Source organism: Pseudonaja textilis, chromosome 5, assembly GCF_049901715.1.
Source record: "Pseudonaja textilis isolate UNSWEBS1 chromosome 5, rPseTex1.2, whole genome shotgun sequence".
NCBI classification, from domain to species: Eukaryota; Metazoa; Chordata; class Lepidosauria; order Squamata; family Elapidae; genus Pseudonaja; species Pseudonaja textilis.
Genome location: NC_141994.1, coordinates 68,135,177 through 68,152,087, shown reverse-complemented (window position 1 = coordinate 68,152,087; position 16,911 = coordinate 68,135,177). Strand labels below are relative to the sequence as shown.

General features: G+C 41.7%; 1 protein-coding gene across 1 annotated transcript in view; it reads right to left on the bottom strand.

Moving 5' to 3' along the window:
* Positions 1-16,911, bottom strand: part of USP6NL (USP6 N-terminal like) — a 97,946-nt gene that overhangs the window by 61,877 nt on the left and 19,158 nt on the right. Inside the window, 1 exon segment of the mRNA XM_087935276.1 lies at positions 577-650. Coding sequence (XP_087791402.1) covers positions 577-650 — 74 coding nt within the window.

Genomic DNA, 16,911 nt, shown 5'->3' with positions numbered 1-16,911 from the left:
TGTCTTCTACCATTCTCTGGAGTCCATTTCAACTCACACCTACTGCTTCAGTGACTCCATCCAGCCACCTCATTCTCTATTGTCCCCTTCTTCTTCTATTGCCCTCAATCTTTCCCAGCGTTAGGCTCTTCTCCAGGGAGCTCTTCCTTCTCATTAGGTGGACAAAGTCTTTCGAGTTTCATCTTCAGGATCTGGCCTTCTAAGGAGCAGTCAGGGTTGATCTCCTCTAGGACTGACCAGTTTGATCGCCTTGAAGTCCAAGGGACTTGCAGGAGTCCTCTCCAGTTCAAAGGCCTCAAATCTTTGGCTCTCAGCCTTCCTTATTACAAAATAAGGTAGGCTCTATTTCCTACCTGGAATCGGGGTGAATCTTTTTATGCTATCCTGCTCTTCCCCTTACAACATGTTGGTACAACAGCTAATTAAGAAAACAATGATTGGCTACGAGTGAGATAATGGAGCAGGTGTTGGTGTGTATTTGTTTGTTCATCCTCTGATCATCTGAGCCGCTCCTTACTCAGTTCAAGAAAGCAGAAGAGCCCATGACACAATTATTTAAGAATTACACAAACTTACTCGGTCGTACTTGGCAACTATCTCAGCACGTTCTTGAGCAAGTTTGACAGCAGCATCCTGTTCAACATCAGAACCTGGGGGGAAAAAAAGAAAGGATACAGTTGGGCAGGTTCTATCTATCTGTTTTTTTGACAATCAGCATTTAAAGAACTATATAAAAGAAATGTTTCTTCTTTATCAACATAATACTGATGGTTTCAAAAAGGGTGTCTTTAAGCATTGGACGTTTAAACTGACAACTTTTCATCTGTCGCCTTTTGCAATATTTTTGCATACCTATTTTGGTAGTTTTGGCAACCTATAACACAAAGCGTTTTGTTTTTTCAAAATACTGTATTAGTAAAACTGATTCAAGTTAGCGCTTCAGAAAATTAAAATCTGTGGCAAAATGCATCTTATTTAAAGAATATAAGCAGTAAAGCAGAAAGTTTGAATAACACTTCCAATAAAATATAAAGATAATATATCATCAATAGCAAGAGATGCTTGGCTTATTCTTAAGCCTTCATTTATATAGGATAATATCTGGATTTCAATCTACTGTTAACAATGCATGATTTATAACAAAATTCCTTAATTCTAATTTCTGAGTTTGAATTTCTATGTACAAAAAAACTATCTGGAAGATATTTTTTTTGTAATCAATTTAAAGAGAAATAGTCCCCATGTTATTATTAATCATATTGGTTGAGTTTATATAATATGCTTAATAGTTCAATAAAATGAACACGCAACTGCATTTGTACAATGTACTAACAATGGATAGTTTCATTTCATTTTTAATTTGTGAGATACGGAATCAGGACACAATACATTCACAGACACAGGGGACTAATTAGCTTATTTGTGAATCCAAACTATTTGACTACCTCATACCTCAGTATCCCATGCAGTCTCAGAAAACGGGCTAATTCGATAATCAAGTTTCTTGTTTGACTCAAGCTAAAGACGAACTCAAGAAACCAGAATGTCTTTCTTTTGTATCCACCCCATTCACAAGTTTTCCAGACTCTCATCTGTAACCTTAGAGTTTAAGAAAACCTACCTTCTTGATGGCATTGAACTACCACTAATTAATTCCCACCTAGACGGAGGGCTCCAATTTAGGAGAGGCTAGCTTCATTCACCAAATATGCCATTAAACTAGCAACAACACGTATCTATGCAATATGGAATAAAGAAAAGATTCTACTAAAGGACAGAATTTGAAGTGACTCTGGTTAGACATACAGCTATATGGCCATACTGCTGGAATCTCTGGACCCCAGATAAATTCACACTGAGACCCTCCACGAGATGGCTAGCAATGGTGGGAAGGAACACCAGTCAATACTCAACTTCTTCTCAATATTTTAACACATAACAGACAATCAGGGTTGGAAGGGACCTTGTGGTTCATCTAGTCCAACTCCGCACCCAAGCAGGAGATCTTACACCATTTCTAACTATTTTGTGGCACCATAGTTAGGTTTGTTTCATTAAGAAACTTTTTTTTGCAAAATAGGTAGTCCCTGACTTATAACTGTTCATTTAGTGATTGATCGAAGTTACAACAGCACTGCATAAAGTGACTTATGATCATTTCTCAGACTTACAATCGTTGCAGCATCCCCGTGGTCACAAGATTTACATTTGGATGCTTGGCAACTGACTCACATTTGTGACGGTCGCAGTGTCCCGGAGTCACGTGATCACCTTTTTGCAACCTTCTGACAAGCGAAGGCTTTGTGGGAAACCAGATTCACTTAACAACCGGGTCATTAATTTAACAACTTCAGTAATTCATTTAATAAATGTTTGCAAGAAAAGTTGTAAAATGGGGCAAACTCACTTCACGAACATTTCACTTAGCAACAGAAATGTTGGGCTCAACTGTGGTCGTAAATTGAGGAATACCTGTATCTGTTAGCGGTAAAAGGGAACCAGGCCACCAAAGACACCCTCAAAGCTAACAACAGCCAGAGCATAGATCGATTCATCGCCGGAGTTTTTAAGAAGAGACTGGACAGTCACTTGTCTGAAATGGTATAGGGTGTCCTACTTGAGGAAGGGGTTGGACTAGAAGACCTCCAAGGTCCCTTCCAGCTCTATTCCAGTTAAATTAAGCAATAATGCCGACGTAATAAACCTGCTAAATGTTCTAGTGATGTAGATCACTTTCCCACTGAGATGCAAAAAGTGTTTTGTGGCTAAGGTGCAAAGATTCCTCGGCAGACCAACTAGGGAAGCAAAGATTCCCGACAAGGCAGAAACTTTGAAAAGCTCTCGCTTTCACCAGCCCTATTATTTCTGCCAAGGAATGAGTAGGTCTCATGGCTTCTCAGAAGCACGTGCTCTATTTTTACATTCCTCCTGGTTGCAAATTGGCCGTGCTTGAGGTAGATAACAAAGCGCAGCTATTATCCATGCTGGAAGCGGCTGCCCTCCAATGCTGAAAAAAAAACAAATCAGATCAGATTCAGAAAAGCGTGAAGATCAGAAAATTTTCAGGCAGCTCAAGGTGCTCTTGTTTTCTCCCTGGATCACTGGGGTCACCTAATGATCACAGGCTGCTGCTGAGCGAGAAGACATTCAGTCATCCAAAAAAGGAAGAAAAAAAAAAGCAGTACATATAAACACAAGTGACAGAAATAATGGTCTGACTCACCAACAGAGTCAACAGGGAAGTGAAATGAAGGAGACAGGGAGACATCAGACTCAGTGAATATTAATCAGAAGATAAAGGAAATCTCATTTCTCCAATTCCCCTGCCTTCTTCAGCAAAAGAAGTAAACTGCAGAGTCTGGCAAATTAGAGGTCTCAGGGCCAAGCCTGAATCCCTGAAGCTTTTCAATTAGCCAACGTAGGAATAAAGAGTCTTTATGCAAATAGGATTTTTGCAGATTGCTATAGGCTGGAATTAGAATTTTGGTGCAGCACAATTTAGGAAGTTGATGAGTAGCTTCATGTTTCTATCCCACACTCTCTGCAGGATGTTCTGATGAGCCCTTGACAGAAAAGGCTATCAATCCTTTTGTTAATTATTTCACTGTAATAAATCAAGCCCATTCTCAGTTTCAAGGCACTGGCCAGCCCACCTTCCTCAACATGCTAGTAAGTGTCTAGATCCGTTGGAACGATCACTTTCAAAATTCCCAAATGAACTAGCCAAATGTGATTCTGGATCCCAATGATTAAAACTATATTAGATTTGGTTTAGATCTGATTTAGGCTCATCCCTAGTTTCTAAGAATATATTACACAATAGCCAGAAATCTTATGTAATAATCATACGTGCAGGTCATTTTTTAATCTGCAAAATGTTATCGATCACATGTTACTGAGAAAAAGCATGAGACAGGTGCTATTCCTGATAGCTACCATGTATGTATTACACTATGTAATAATCTGACATAAAATCCTACATACTCATGTAATATTAATTAGTGTTAAAATTGAATCTTTTTTGGTGAAGAGAACGAAGATGAAGGTTTAATAGTTCACTATTATACTACACCTCTCACAGCAAACTAAAAAAAAAACCAGGAACAATATAAATACAACACATAGAACCCAACATATCAGTGGTGGAATTCAATTTTTTTTACTACTGGTTCTGTGGGCGTGGCTTGGTGGGCGTGGCAGGGGAAGGATACTGTACAATCTCCAGGCAGAGGTGGTATTTGCCAGTTCTCTGAACTACTCAACATTTCTGCTACTGGTTCTCCAGAACCGGTCAGAACCTGCTGAATACCACCTCTGCAACACAGGAATTTCCCTGACAACGCGCTCCATCCAGCGCAAGCCCAAAGCTTGGAAGAACGAACTTTTGGTCCCGTTGACCAACTTAGATTGGATCCTGTAAAAAATAAAACATGAAACATCCAGCAGATCATAAGCTGGGCTCAGTGTATTCAAAAACTTGTTTCGTGCAGGCTTCACAAAAACAAGCTATATAAAATTGTATTAGCTCTCTTGGAAATACCCAAACACTCCAATTCTGACTTTTTCAACCCTCAGCTGCAATCTGCATTGAACAATAGTAAACTATAAATTATGTGGTCACTGATAAACAGAGCGGGAAAGCAGCTGCATCTATCTCTAAGCCAATTTGTTTGAATATGGCAGCTATTTAGAGGCAATAACAATCACTTGTCTGACTCCTTGAGCAATGACTGTGTGCTTAAATTTATGGTGGCATCATTCTGTTCTGTTTGTTCAACAACATTCTTACCATAATCTCATGTACTAACATTCTTAGGTCATAAAGCCAACACTCTAATCAGGAAATTGGTAGTAAATTGTCTCATTCCACTTCGCTTTGTTATTTAAGCCTACCATTGTTATAAAGGAAGGATAAGTGAATTAACCTTATTAACAAAATGAACACGTTTACCCATCTTGCCAAAATTGAGCAGATTAAGGGTAGCCCCCATTCCTTTCTCCCCATAACGACTTCCAGCACTGTTCTTGGCTACTTCTGAAGAGATGTTGTAGAGAGAAGTGCCCGGTACAGCTTTTATCCCAACCACTAAGAATCTTCCACAGGGCTCTATGACATAATACAGGTTCCTTTTGAGAGAGCAGAGAAACCTTGCAATAATGATAGCTAGTTAGGCACTCCCGTCTACCATGTTTTCCTGAAAATAAGGCTTCTCTTTTGGGGCCCCCAAATAAGCACCAGGTCTTATTTTTCAGGGGATGTTTGACCCACTTACCTTATACAGCCGTGCCTCCACGCCCTAACACCTATTGTGCCACTCCCTGACTTCTGCAGCCACTCATGGGCAGATCCTAGGTGGCTTATCACATTGATGCAGCCACTTGTGGCAGGACGTTGCATGGTGTATTGTGCCATTGCTCTCACGAGCAGTGGCACCAGCGCAATGAGCGTCACGGCATTCTGACACAGGCAGTTGCAGAAGGATTTGGGCAGTGGCACAACAGGTGTCGGGGCGTGGGAAGCCTGGGTGCAGTGGTTCTAGCTTGATTTTTACACTGGGGACTCACCCCACCTCGTACAACCATATGTTGGGCAGGGCTTAACTCGGGCATATTTTGGGGGGTATGGCTTATAATAGGCCCAGGCATGAAAATAAGGCTAGGGCTTGTTTTCAGGATAGGTCGTATTGGGGGGGGGGGGGACACACAGTATTTATACCAAGTCCTAGGCATATGGGCACAGGATTTCTTATGGATGCAAGATCTGTCTGCAAAGGATACAGAAAAGAACAGTGGACTAGTCCCAGAAGAGGCACCAAAAATACAAAACTCAACAATGAGACAAAGAGACAGAAACTAATGTATTTGAATTAACCGTTGGCATCTTCCAATAGCTCACCATTTACCTCTAAGGGTCACAAACTACATGCATAAAATTACAAAGCTCTCACTCCATTGAGAAAAGTGAAGCTACTGACACACGGATCAGCGTAACTGTTAAATCTACCCCTGTATGTGCTACCTTTAAGTGTGGGAAGAACCCCTTCTAATGATATGAGAAAGCAGTGAAGTACTGTAATTACTGGCATGCAACATTTTCTTCTGGAATGCTGCTGAATTTGCTGCCTTCCTCAATCTCTGGAGTGGATCCATTTTAATTCCATGTAGCATTACCAAAATTCCTTGTTTCCTCATTTATCCATTAAACAATTTAGCGGCATAAACTCCTGACCACCAGCGCACCATTAAGATCTTTGTTATTTGCAATGCTGTTTTCAAAGCCTTCCTACCAGGGGACTAAAATTCCTTAGGATGACAAAGGAACATAACACAGGGCTTGGGTGAAACTAGGCAGATCTGAATCTGGTCAGAGGTTGGACGGGAGATTAAGGGACATCCCATGGATAGATACTACCTATGCTTTTCAGTAAAAGAAATGGGCAGATCTCAAGTTTTGGATATCTCCTGGAATTTTCTCCAGCCCCACACCCCAAAACAATACCAATACAAAACAGTACCTGGCAGGTTAAGCCAGATACTACACCATGGCTCAGAGGGTGGAGCAAATGACTTACTGAAGATAATTATTATCCACAAATTACCTGAGTTTCTGTAATACTTGGGTTTTAGCATTAGATTTCACAATTAGCTAGCACATCTACAAGAAGGCTTGATTGATGGCAGTGAAGTGAGCACTTCATATGGTTGAGAAACAAGCAATTTGGACACCAAAGCTAAAAGAGTCATGCCCCCCCCAACATAGTCTGGCTTGTGATAAACCATGTAGTTATCTAGCAGCTGATTCCATAATTCTTCCATTTAGCATCATCCACAAGAAAATAAGGATTACAAATTTTTTAAAAAGGTATTATGGTAGAAGATTATTGGCGCAGTGCCTGTGTTTTTTCCTCTCTAGCATTTTATACAGAAAGGTCAATGCATAAAATACTTTTAAGAGATATGGAACCAAATCCACTCCTCTTTTAAAAGTACATTTTGAGGTAAACTACATACAAAATACATATCTTACACTGATAATCATTTCTAAGTAAAGTTATCTGCACAAGTCTTATTTTAAAGGAAAGCAGTTGAAAGAGATAGACCAGAAGCAAAGTGCTTCCTTATGATACTAAGAATAAGTCAGTAAAGCATGCAGTTTAATTTTGGAATTGTATTTTACCATAGAAGTTCGCTTTCCTTGAGCGGCCCTGAATCCTATTTACAGTTTTAGTCCTCATTGAGCAAGAACCTCTATTTCCAGATCGCCCCGCAACAATCAATCATACAAAGTCCATTCTGTTCACGCGTGCAGAAAAATCCAAAGCAAAGGAGGTGACACCCGTCTTTCTTCTTTTGCTTGGGAAAAAAAAAAAAAAACGAGACCTTCAAATCACTTGGAAGGTTTGAATATCAAATTCCTTCGAACACTCGGCTCAATGTAGCCCCGCTTTGCTGTCTATAGAGCTTTAAAACAATGGTGCCATTGGTGAAGCGTGAACGACGCGCAAGTATTTCCCATCCCAGCCTACACATCCAGCATTCCACTCCAGAAGAAACAAGTCTTCAGTAAACGTCTTTTGCAACAGTTTGAGATGAACCAACATCAAGGACAGCAATGAATACAGCAACAAGAACAGAATATCAAAATGATATTGTCCTGGGATAAAAAAGTAGTTGGGTTGCAACTATTAAATATGCACATAAGACAGAATGTTCCCGGTCAAAAAGAAAAAAAGAAAGAAAGAAAAAGTAAAACAAAAACAAAAAACTTGTTCCACGCAGGCTTCCCAAAAAAACAAGCTGTAGAAGATTGCGTTGCCGTGTGCTAGCTCTCTTGGAAATACCCAAACATTCCAATTCAGCAAGTATTAAAATTCTTGTGGGCGGCAACTACAAGACTTGATGCTGTTTTAATGAACGTTGAGGGATGGTTTTTAAAAGAATTAAGCTAGAAAGCATACACGCCTATCAGAAAGCCTCTTCAGAAGTAGAGTAGCTTTGGTACAGGTAGTCTTTGAATTGCAATCATTCATTTAGTGACTGCTCAAAGTTGCAAAGGCACAGAAAAGTGACTAGTTTTCACGCTTTATGACTGCTGCAGAAAAAAAAAACATGGTCATGTGATCCAAATCTAACCGTTTGGTGACTGATTCATATCTGTGATGATTCGCAGTGATATCTGCTTAGTTTCATACCATGCTAGTCTTCTTTAGAGGGATGGGGTGGCTCAGTGGCTAAGACGCTGTGCTTGTTGATCAGAAAGGACGGCAGTTTGGCGGTTCAAATCCCTAGCGCCATATAATGGAGTGAGCTCCCATTCCTTGTCCCAGCTGCTCCTGCCAACCTGGCAGTTCGAAAGTACGTAAAAATGCAAGTAGAAAAATAGGGACCACTTTGGTGGGAAGGTAACAGCGTTCCATGCACCTTCAGCGTTTAGTCATGCCGGCCACATGACCAGGGAGACGTCTTCGGACAGCGCTGGCTCTTCGGCTTTGTAACGGAGATGAGCATCGCTCCCTCGAGCCAAATACAACTAGCATGTATGTGCGAGGGGGACCTTTACCTTTACCTAGTCTTCTTTAGAATTCTTTCAAGATCCATTAACTGATGGGTTCTCTGCCTGGTTGCTGGGTGTGCGTGGCCATGGTGGGCATGGCCTAGTCGGCCTCCTGCATCATGGTGGGAGAGCCGTTTTTGCCCTCCCTGGGCTCTGGAGGATTTCTTTGAGCCTCCGGGAGGGCAAAAACAGCCTCCCCAGGCTCCAGAAGCCATCTGGAGGCCCGAGCCTCCAGGAGGCCCATTTTTTGCCCTTCCAGAGCTTCCGCGTGGGGCCTGTACTTACCTGGGATCCAAAATGGCCCACATGGGGACTCCTGGGAGAGGAGGGGCCAACCAATGGTGGGATTTGCCGGTTTGCCAGACTGGCCATAAAATTAGCTATCGGTTCGGTACAGGTTCACCTGAAACAGGGTGAACTGGTAGCAGCCCCCACCACCCCCGCTTCTATTTACCCAGCTAGTGACTGATAAAAATGGATAAAACAATTTCTTAAGCGATGTTATCTAACACTGGGATTTCTTCATTTCAGTTACTCCAGGGTAACTTTTGATCGTTGCTTGGTGACGCTCACCAATCATTCACAGATCAGATAATCCCACCATCCTTGCTTATTTGCTCATATTACTGCATGGTGTCAATCTGGTATAATCACAGCAGCTGAACACTTGTGAGCAAGCAGAAATTGGAAGAACCATGGAAACCAGGGGTGTCAAAGTTAAGACCTGGCCCGCGGGGCCTCCCTAGAAACAGCAAGGACCAGCCCGTGATGCCTCTGCCAGGGAAAACGGGACTCTGTTTTCGCTGGCAGAGGGTTGTAGCAGGCTGTCAGGGAAGAGGGAAGGAAAAAAGGGAAGGAAGGAAGGAAGGAAAGAAGGAAGGAAGGAAGGAAGGAAGGAAGGAAGGAAGGAAGGAAGGAAGGAAGGAAGGAAAGAGACATTGGTCCCCCAGCTCCACCCAGGCCACCAGAGGTGCCCCCGACATGAGTGATGTCAAACTGGCCACGCCTACCTCAGCCCACCCCACCCAAGGTCAAACACAACCCTGATGCCGCCCTCAATGAAATTGAGTTTGACACCCCTGATTCAAGTTGTTTTAAGGGCCTTGCTGCAAAAGTGGAACAGGGGCATAAAATAAAGACTTATGACAAGGCCCCTGCTGAAAGCACAGCTTATGGCCTGAATATTATTGGGAAAATGCCCCTGGTTAAATGTAAATGAACGAGTAGTGCAGAAAATTTAGAGACAATCAGGGTGAAGGTAGGGAACTGGGAAAATGAAATTGTGACTGTCAACAAAAGAAAGTAAAGATCAGGATCTGCCTTGAAAGGAAGAAGCAACAGAATCAAATTTCACCTGATTTCCTGATCACTGATCCTGCGTATTAGATCGATGTGAGAGACGGAACCCCCCACAATAATTTAACAGCGCCACCAGAGCGATGTGCCATCGAAGTGCTCCACATGCATTGCCCTGAATGGCTTCTAAGGTTCCATGAACAAGGAGCACATACAGAGCTGAGTAAAAACTAAAGTCTGGCAGCAGCTGCAAACTTTCTCTTTCCAGGAATAAGTTCAACTACATTTCACCTTTTGGTGGAACAAGCAGAGAATGAAATATAAAACAAATCACACTGTTCTCCCCCCACCCCCCCCACCTCCAGAAGACAAAACCAACATGTAAACTTTGGAAAAGGCAGAATTTATGTATTTATTTGCCACTTAGGTACAGTATTTATTTAGCATATCATACAAAACACAACAGGCTGTAAAAGTCCTTTAGGGTTTTTTTTAATGACTCCTGGAGTGTCTTGAGTTTCATCTAAATAAGCAAAGGCCTGATATTTCAAATGCCCTAAAATGTAGGGATCTATCCTCAAACACAAATAAGAAGTGGGTACTTTTTACATTGCTTCTACAGCAGGGGTCTCCAACCTTGGCAACTTTATGACTTGGGGACTTTATCTCCCAGAATTCTGGGAGTTGAAGTCCACGAGTCTTAAAGTTGCCACGGTTGGAGACCCCTGTTCTATAGTATATACAAGTTGTCCTTGACTTATGACTGCAATGGAGCCCAAAATTTCTGCTGCTGAGCAAGATAGTTATTAAGTAAATTTTGCCCCGTTTTACAACTTTTTTTGCCACCATTGTGAAGTGAATCCTTGGAGTTGTTAAGTTAGTGACACGGTTGTTAAATGAATCTGGCTTCCCCAATCACTTTGCTTGACAGAAGGTCCCAAAAGGTGATCATTGACCGCCCCCCAGGACAATGCAACCATCCTAAATACCTGCCAGTTGCCAAGCGTTCGAATTCTGATCACGTGGCCACGGGGATGCTGCAATGGTCATAAGTGTGGAAAAACAGTCATTAATCCCTTTTTTTGGTGCCGTTGTAATTTTGAACGGTCACTAAACAAATGGTTGTAAATTGAGGACTACCTGTATAGACCATCGCTTGATGTCACTAGTTCTATGCTACTTCTGGATGCAGTTTGCATGACAGAATACAGCGTGTATCTTGTCTCTGGACAGAGTTCTCCAACTAATATGGCCCATTTATTTATTATTAAATGTGAATGCGGCCTAACTCCCACGGACTGTATAGTTCGTAAACTGCACTACTCCAGCCACTTGTGGAATGAATCGGTGACCACATGGGCAGCATTAGAATTTTTACAGTGGAACATGTTACATGGAAGTGCCTGTTCCCTAATCCCTGGGAAAGAACGGGCTGTTTTTGAAAGAACTCCAGGTTCAGAAGATCCAGATATCCCTCCCTCACTTGGTAAATGGTTAGCTATGTCTCCTCTTCATCAAAGACTGTTTTTCAAAGAATGAAAAAAAAAAAAAAGCTCTGCCTTTGTAAACTCAGAATTAAGCAGGTCCTAAAGGTAACAGTATAGGAGACGTGGTGGCTCAGTGGCTGAGATGCTGAGCTTGTCGATTAGAAAGGTCAGCAGTTTGGCAGTTCGAATCCCTAGGGCCATGTAACGGAGTAAGATCCCCTTACTTGCCCCAGCTTCTGCCAACCAGGCAGTTCGAAAGCATGTAAAAATGCAAGTAGAAAAATAGTAGAAAAATAATTTCCCCCCTTTGGTGGGAAAGTAACAGCGTTCTGTGCGTCTTCGGCAATTAGTCATGCCAGCCACATGACCACGGAGACGTCTTTGGACAGCGCTGGCTCTTCGGCTTTGTAACAGAGATGAACACCGCCCCTTAGAGACGGAAACGACTAGCACGTATGTGCCAGGGGAACCTTTACCTTTACCTTAAAAGTAACTATATTTAGGTTTTGAGATTCAGGTTAACATTAAGTTACCTCTTCCAGCTAGTTTCCTGATAGTTTTTCATCAAATACTAATAAAGCCCAACCATGCTTAGCTTTTCAAACTCACTGGGTTCTCTCAGTTGCCAGGCCATTCTATAATGCTGAGAAATGATTAATGAAATCATTATGCAATCCACCTATATACTCCAATGTAAGGTTATTACCGACAGCTTATTAGTACATATTCGTCGTTATGTACACAAACACTTGTTTATTTCGTGCTTCTGTCTGAATAAACAAGCTAGCAAATGAAGCTCCAAAGATTTACGCAAACAACAACCTGCTCCCCTGCAACCCTAATCCAAAGCACCTTGGATCGGACTCTTTCCTATACGATACATCTAGAGAACATGGGGGCAAAAATCAAAACTAGGAAGAACACACTCCAGAAATTAGGTTGAACTAAAGGGGAAACCTCAGCTGCCACCCTCAGGTCATCGGCATTAGGGCTGGTCCACTTTGCATTAGAATATTGTGCCCCTGGATGGCTTAACAGCTGTTAGACACCAGACTCAAGGACAACATGAGGATGCATTAAACAGATGCATTAAAAACACCATTTGCTGGCTTCCTGTTCTGAGCCATCTAGCTCTGAAGGCAAGATACACTAGTAAGAGAATAGCTAGCTCGATACCTGTGCTTTGCTACGAAACTATGTGGTCGGGCTTAGTTTTTGGGGAGGAAAATAAGGGGGGCGGGATTCTGCCTCTGCCTACCAGCATCTGTCCGTATTCATCTGGCTAGCAGACTGTCAGTATGTGAGAGTTGAGGGCTGTTTGGAAACTGAAGCAGTATTTGCTGTATGAGCAAGGAGGCAGCAAGGGGCGTAGGCGTGGCTTAGCTCAACTGTTCTGTACTAAAGCTGTTTGGTGCTCTGAAACTAAAACTGAAACTCCTCTCCTCTGCTGGTGTTTTGATTTGGAACAGATTTCTTTTCAGGTAGGGAGGGGGAGTAGAACTCCTTAGCATCAGAGCATGTTAATAATAACAATATAGGAAATGCTAATGCTCATTTTGAAAAATCCTTTCTTAGTGAGCACCTAGAAGCCAAGAGGAGCATACGTGCCAAATATCAGGTTTGTAGGTTTTACGGTTCTGGAAATTTTGTGGTGAGGTGTGAGTGGTATTTCGCTTTATATATATAGATTAGGAACAACTCTCTCCTTGTGGACCACAGAGACCTTCCCCACTTATCAATTAGAAGATTCAAATCTATGAAGCTCTCGCTGCCACTTGTACAACATCTGCATAACAACTTTAACATCGATTCCCAATGGAAAGCCACATGGGTTGCTGAATGCCCAGCTGCAGGAAGCTATACAGGTTGCCCCCCGACTTACAACACTTCCTTTAGTGACCGTTTGAAATTACAACGGCACTGAAAAAAGTGACATATGATCATTTTTCACACTTACGACCATTGCAGCATCCGTATGGTCATGTGATTTGTATTTGGATGCTTGGTAACTGAACTCACATTTGTGACGGTTGCAGCATCCTGGGGTCACACGATCCCCTTTTGTGACCTTCTGACAAGCAAAGTCAACGGGGAAGCCAGATTCACCTAACAAATGTGTGAATTAATTTAAGAACTGCAGTGCTTCACTTACAAAGAAAAGTCATAAAACGGGGCAAAGCTCACTTAACGAATTTCTCACTTGACGTAAATTCTGGGCTCAATTGTGGTTGTAAAATCGAGGGCTACCTGTATAGACGACGCTACCCAAAAGTTACTAGGTTCTGAACTGCCACACCAGCAATAAATGGGGCATAGTGTCGTCCCCCCTCAGTGTCAATGCGAAGTCCCACTTCAAACAGTAGATCACATCGTGACTGATTGTAAGCTGAGGGCAGACAGCTTAGACCAGAGGTCTCCAAACTTGGCACCTTTAAGACTTGTGGACTTCAACTCCCAGAATTCCTGCAAGTTGAAGTCCACAAGTCTTAAAAGTTGCCAAGTTTGGAGACCCCTGGCTTAGACTTTAGTATATCTGTACGTAGATCTGTTTTAACATTCTTTTTTTACTGTGCTTTTAATTTAGGTGAAATGCTAATATGCATGGTACATCCGTGTTTCTTATGCCAAATGATAAATAAATAAATACAAATGATTCTACAATGTCAAAGTTGCTGGTGCAATTCCAAACAACAGGGAAAATATAAGATGTTGAGAAAGGGAGTCAGAAACTCAGACAGGGTTTGGATTGTACACAAAAACAGGAGGGGCCTTAATTACATATTTGTGACCACTACGTTGACTTTTTTAAAATCACATTTTGGAGAAGACACTCCTAGCTTGGTTTAGCATGCCTCTATACCAGGGGGTTGGCACCTACGGCCCTTTTACAACCTGTGGACTTCAACTCCCAGAATTCCTGAGCCATTCCATGCTGGCTCAGGAATTCTGGGAGCTGAAGTCCACACATCTTCAAGCTGCTATGGTTGAGAAACACAACCCTACACAGAGAAAGGGCAAGATAAATACTTGTTCTCATGATGCTGTAAGGGTTTTCAATGTTTCTGGATTAGTTTGGCTTGTGAATCAGTTGTGTAATCTATTCCTCCCACCAATCCAGTGGAAATTAAGTCGTCCTTTGCTATTTCCCTCCAAACCACACTTCAAAACAGGTGTGGTAGAAACTGGTCCGTTTTGCCAAGCAAACACTTTGGTCTTTATGAAGTAATCAGGTATCGCTTCCTCATTTAGATTTACACAAATGAAAGTCAACCCCGATCGCCTGTCATTTAAAAATAGCTTTTAAGAAAAAATGGGGAGAGTTCTTTGCCTGCTTTTATTTTTGGACTCTCTGAACAACCATCTAATCCCTACCTCAGCCTACTCTGACCAGTGCGATATTAGCATTATACTTTAGAAGACTAGATAACGTATTCAGTATGTACTTACAGCACTTTGATCATAAAGGGGATAGGCATTTATTGGCCAGAGGAGAAATCCAGCTCAAAATATATGGACAAATGAAGATAAAACTGAGAGGTGATCAGGGGCCTCAATATTCAAGGTTTCGATGTGAACTGCTGCAGAATCAGAACCCGCCCTTCTACAAATGAAATAATGTTCCTTTCATATTAAGGAGCTTTCTGAATTCAATATTTGGCATCCAAGTGGACGATTCCTAGTGAACAAGTATTTCTGGAGAGCAGGCGGACAATTCAGGCAGAATGGATACCCACAAGCATTTATTACAAGATGCCTGAGCAACACACAAGGGAGAGAAAGGAGGAAAGAAGGTACACAACAAACTATATGGCACACCGTGCCATACATCAAAAACACTTCGGAAGCAGCAGAACAGTTTCCGAGATCGGCAAGTGGGCATCGCACATAGGCTACCATAAGAGGCCAAATCATGCATTACAAAGATCGCTTGGAGGTGTGAGATACTTCAAATGTAATCTAGCAAGATTTCCTGCATGGGATGCCCCTGTGGCTATCAAGGGAGGAAGCTAAGCCCCAGATTGCAAGAACGCAAGTCAACGGTCGGATGAAAAAACCCAAATTCATTGGTAGCCTCACATTGCAGTGAATTAAGAACATACATTAAATTTCGCAGCTACTAAGATTGTTGGCCGAGTAAGAACAAAAATAGCCAGGGAAACGATTGAAACCTGCGAAACAGGCCCCGTGTCAGCCACCAGGAGTGCTTGATTTATTACCAGCTTATCAGGTACTTAGCAGCCCAGGACTTGGCAGCACAAGCAAACAACAGCTAATGATTTAATAGCTGGCCATCAACACTCCAATCAACAACTAAAAGGCCACACACAATTAGGCACACGCAGAACAGTCCAAAGAACACACTCTGCAAGAGAGAAGTTCCCTGAGGATGGGCTCCAACCGGAGTCTGAAAGCTTGGAAGATTAAATCTCTGGTCCCGAATTGGATCCTGCAACATTATCTGGATATGTATATTCACCTTCATTCATGGGAATAAATACTCTTATAAATGTTCTAAATAAATAAAGAATAAAGGGCTCATCCGATTTTAAAACTGCCCTTCTGAAAAAGTGCATTTCTTCCAATATTTACTTTTATTCTAAAGACACTGCATACTAACCATAGCAGCAAAGCTTTAGATACTATAAGCTACTGAAAACACACCACGTTCAAAATAAAAACCCCATGATTTGATATCAGTCGACACACCACTGCAACTGTGATCCACGTTAGTATTTTAACACTCAAAATGTTGAATGCATGCTGGCGGTTTTTTAACACCAAATCATCACATTCACAATTTCTTAACCAAGTTCCAAAATACATTATCCCTGAACTTTTCTGAGTTTTCAAAACAGGCTATGTAGAGCGTGAAATGGTTAAAGGGGGGTGGGGGGGGCAAGTAGCAGATGTGCAGAAAAAAATGAAAAAACTTGAAACAGGAAACCAAGGGAATTGATAGGCAAGATAAATCTAGCAGCCATCTGAAATTATTCTCAAGCCATATGAATGCTTCCCATGGAAATATGCTAACATCTTCTGAAGAAGCAATTACACCCTTGGAAGGAAATAATATGAGTCGTATGGCACCTTAATGTCTAACAAATCTACTATAGTACTGCATAAACATTACCTCATCGCATAATTGGGGCAAAGTGGCCCTTTTCAAGCAATCTGAAGCACTGAAAAAGGAGGTTAGAGGTGCGAAAAAGGAAAATAAGCAAAGTTTTTTTTTGTTTTTGTACAAAAATACATCTCCCCACTCACATTATTTTTTTCATTAGTCTGTCCATGCCTACATATATTTTGGAAAAACAATATTTAGGGTAGGTTTGATTAAAATCAAATCAATTTAAAACAGCATTCAGATCTTCTAATTACAACTTTGATTAATTATTTAAATCAATATAGGCAACCCTTGACTTACAACAGTTCAGAGTTGCAACGGCACTGAAAAAAAGTGACTTAGGACCATTTTTCACACTTACGACCCAATGGTCACATGATTTACATTCGGGGTGCTTGACAAGCGGTCCGTAGTTACGAGCAAAGTCAATGGGGAAGCCAGATTCACTT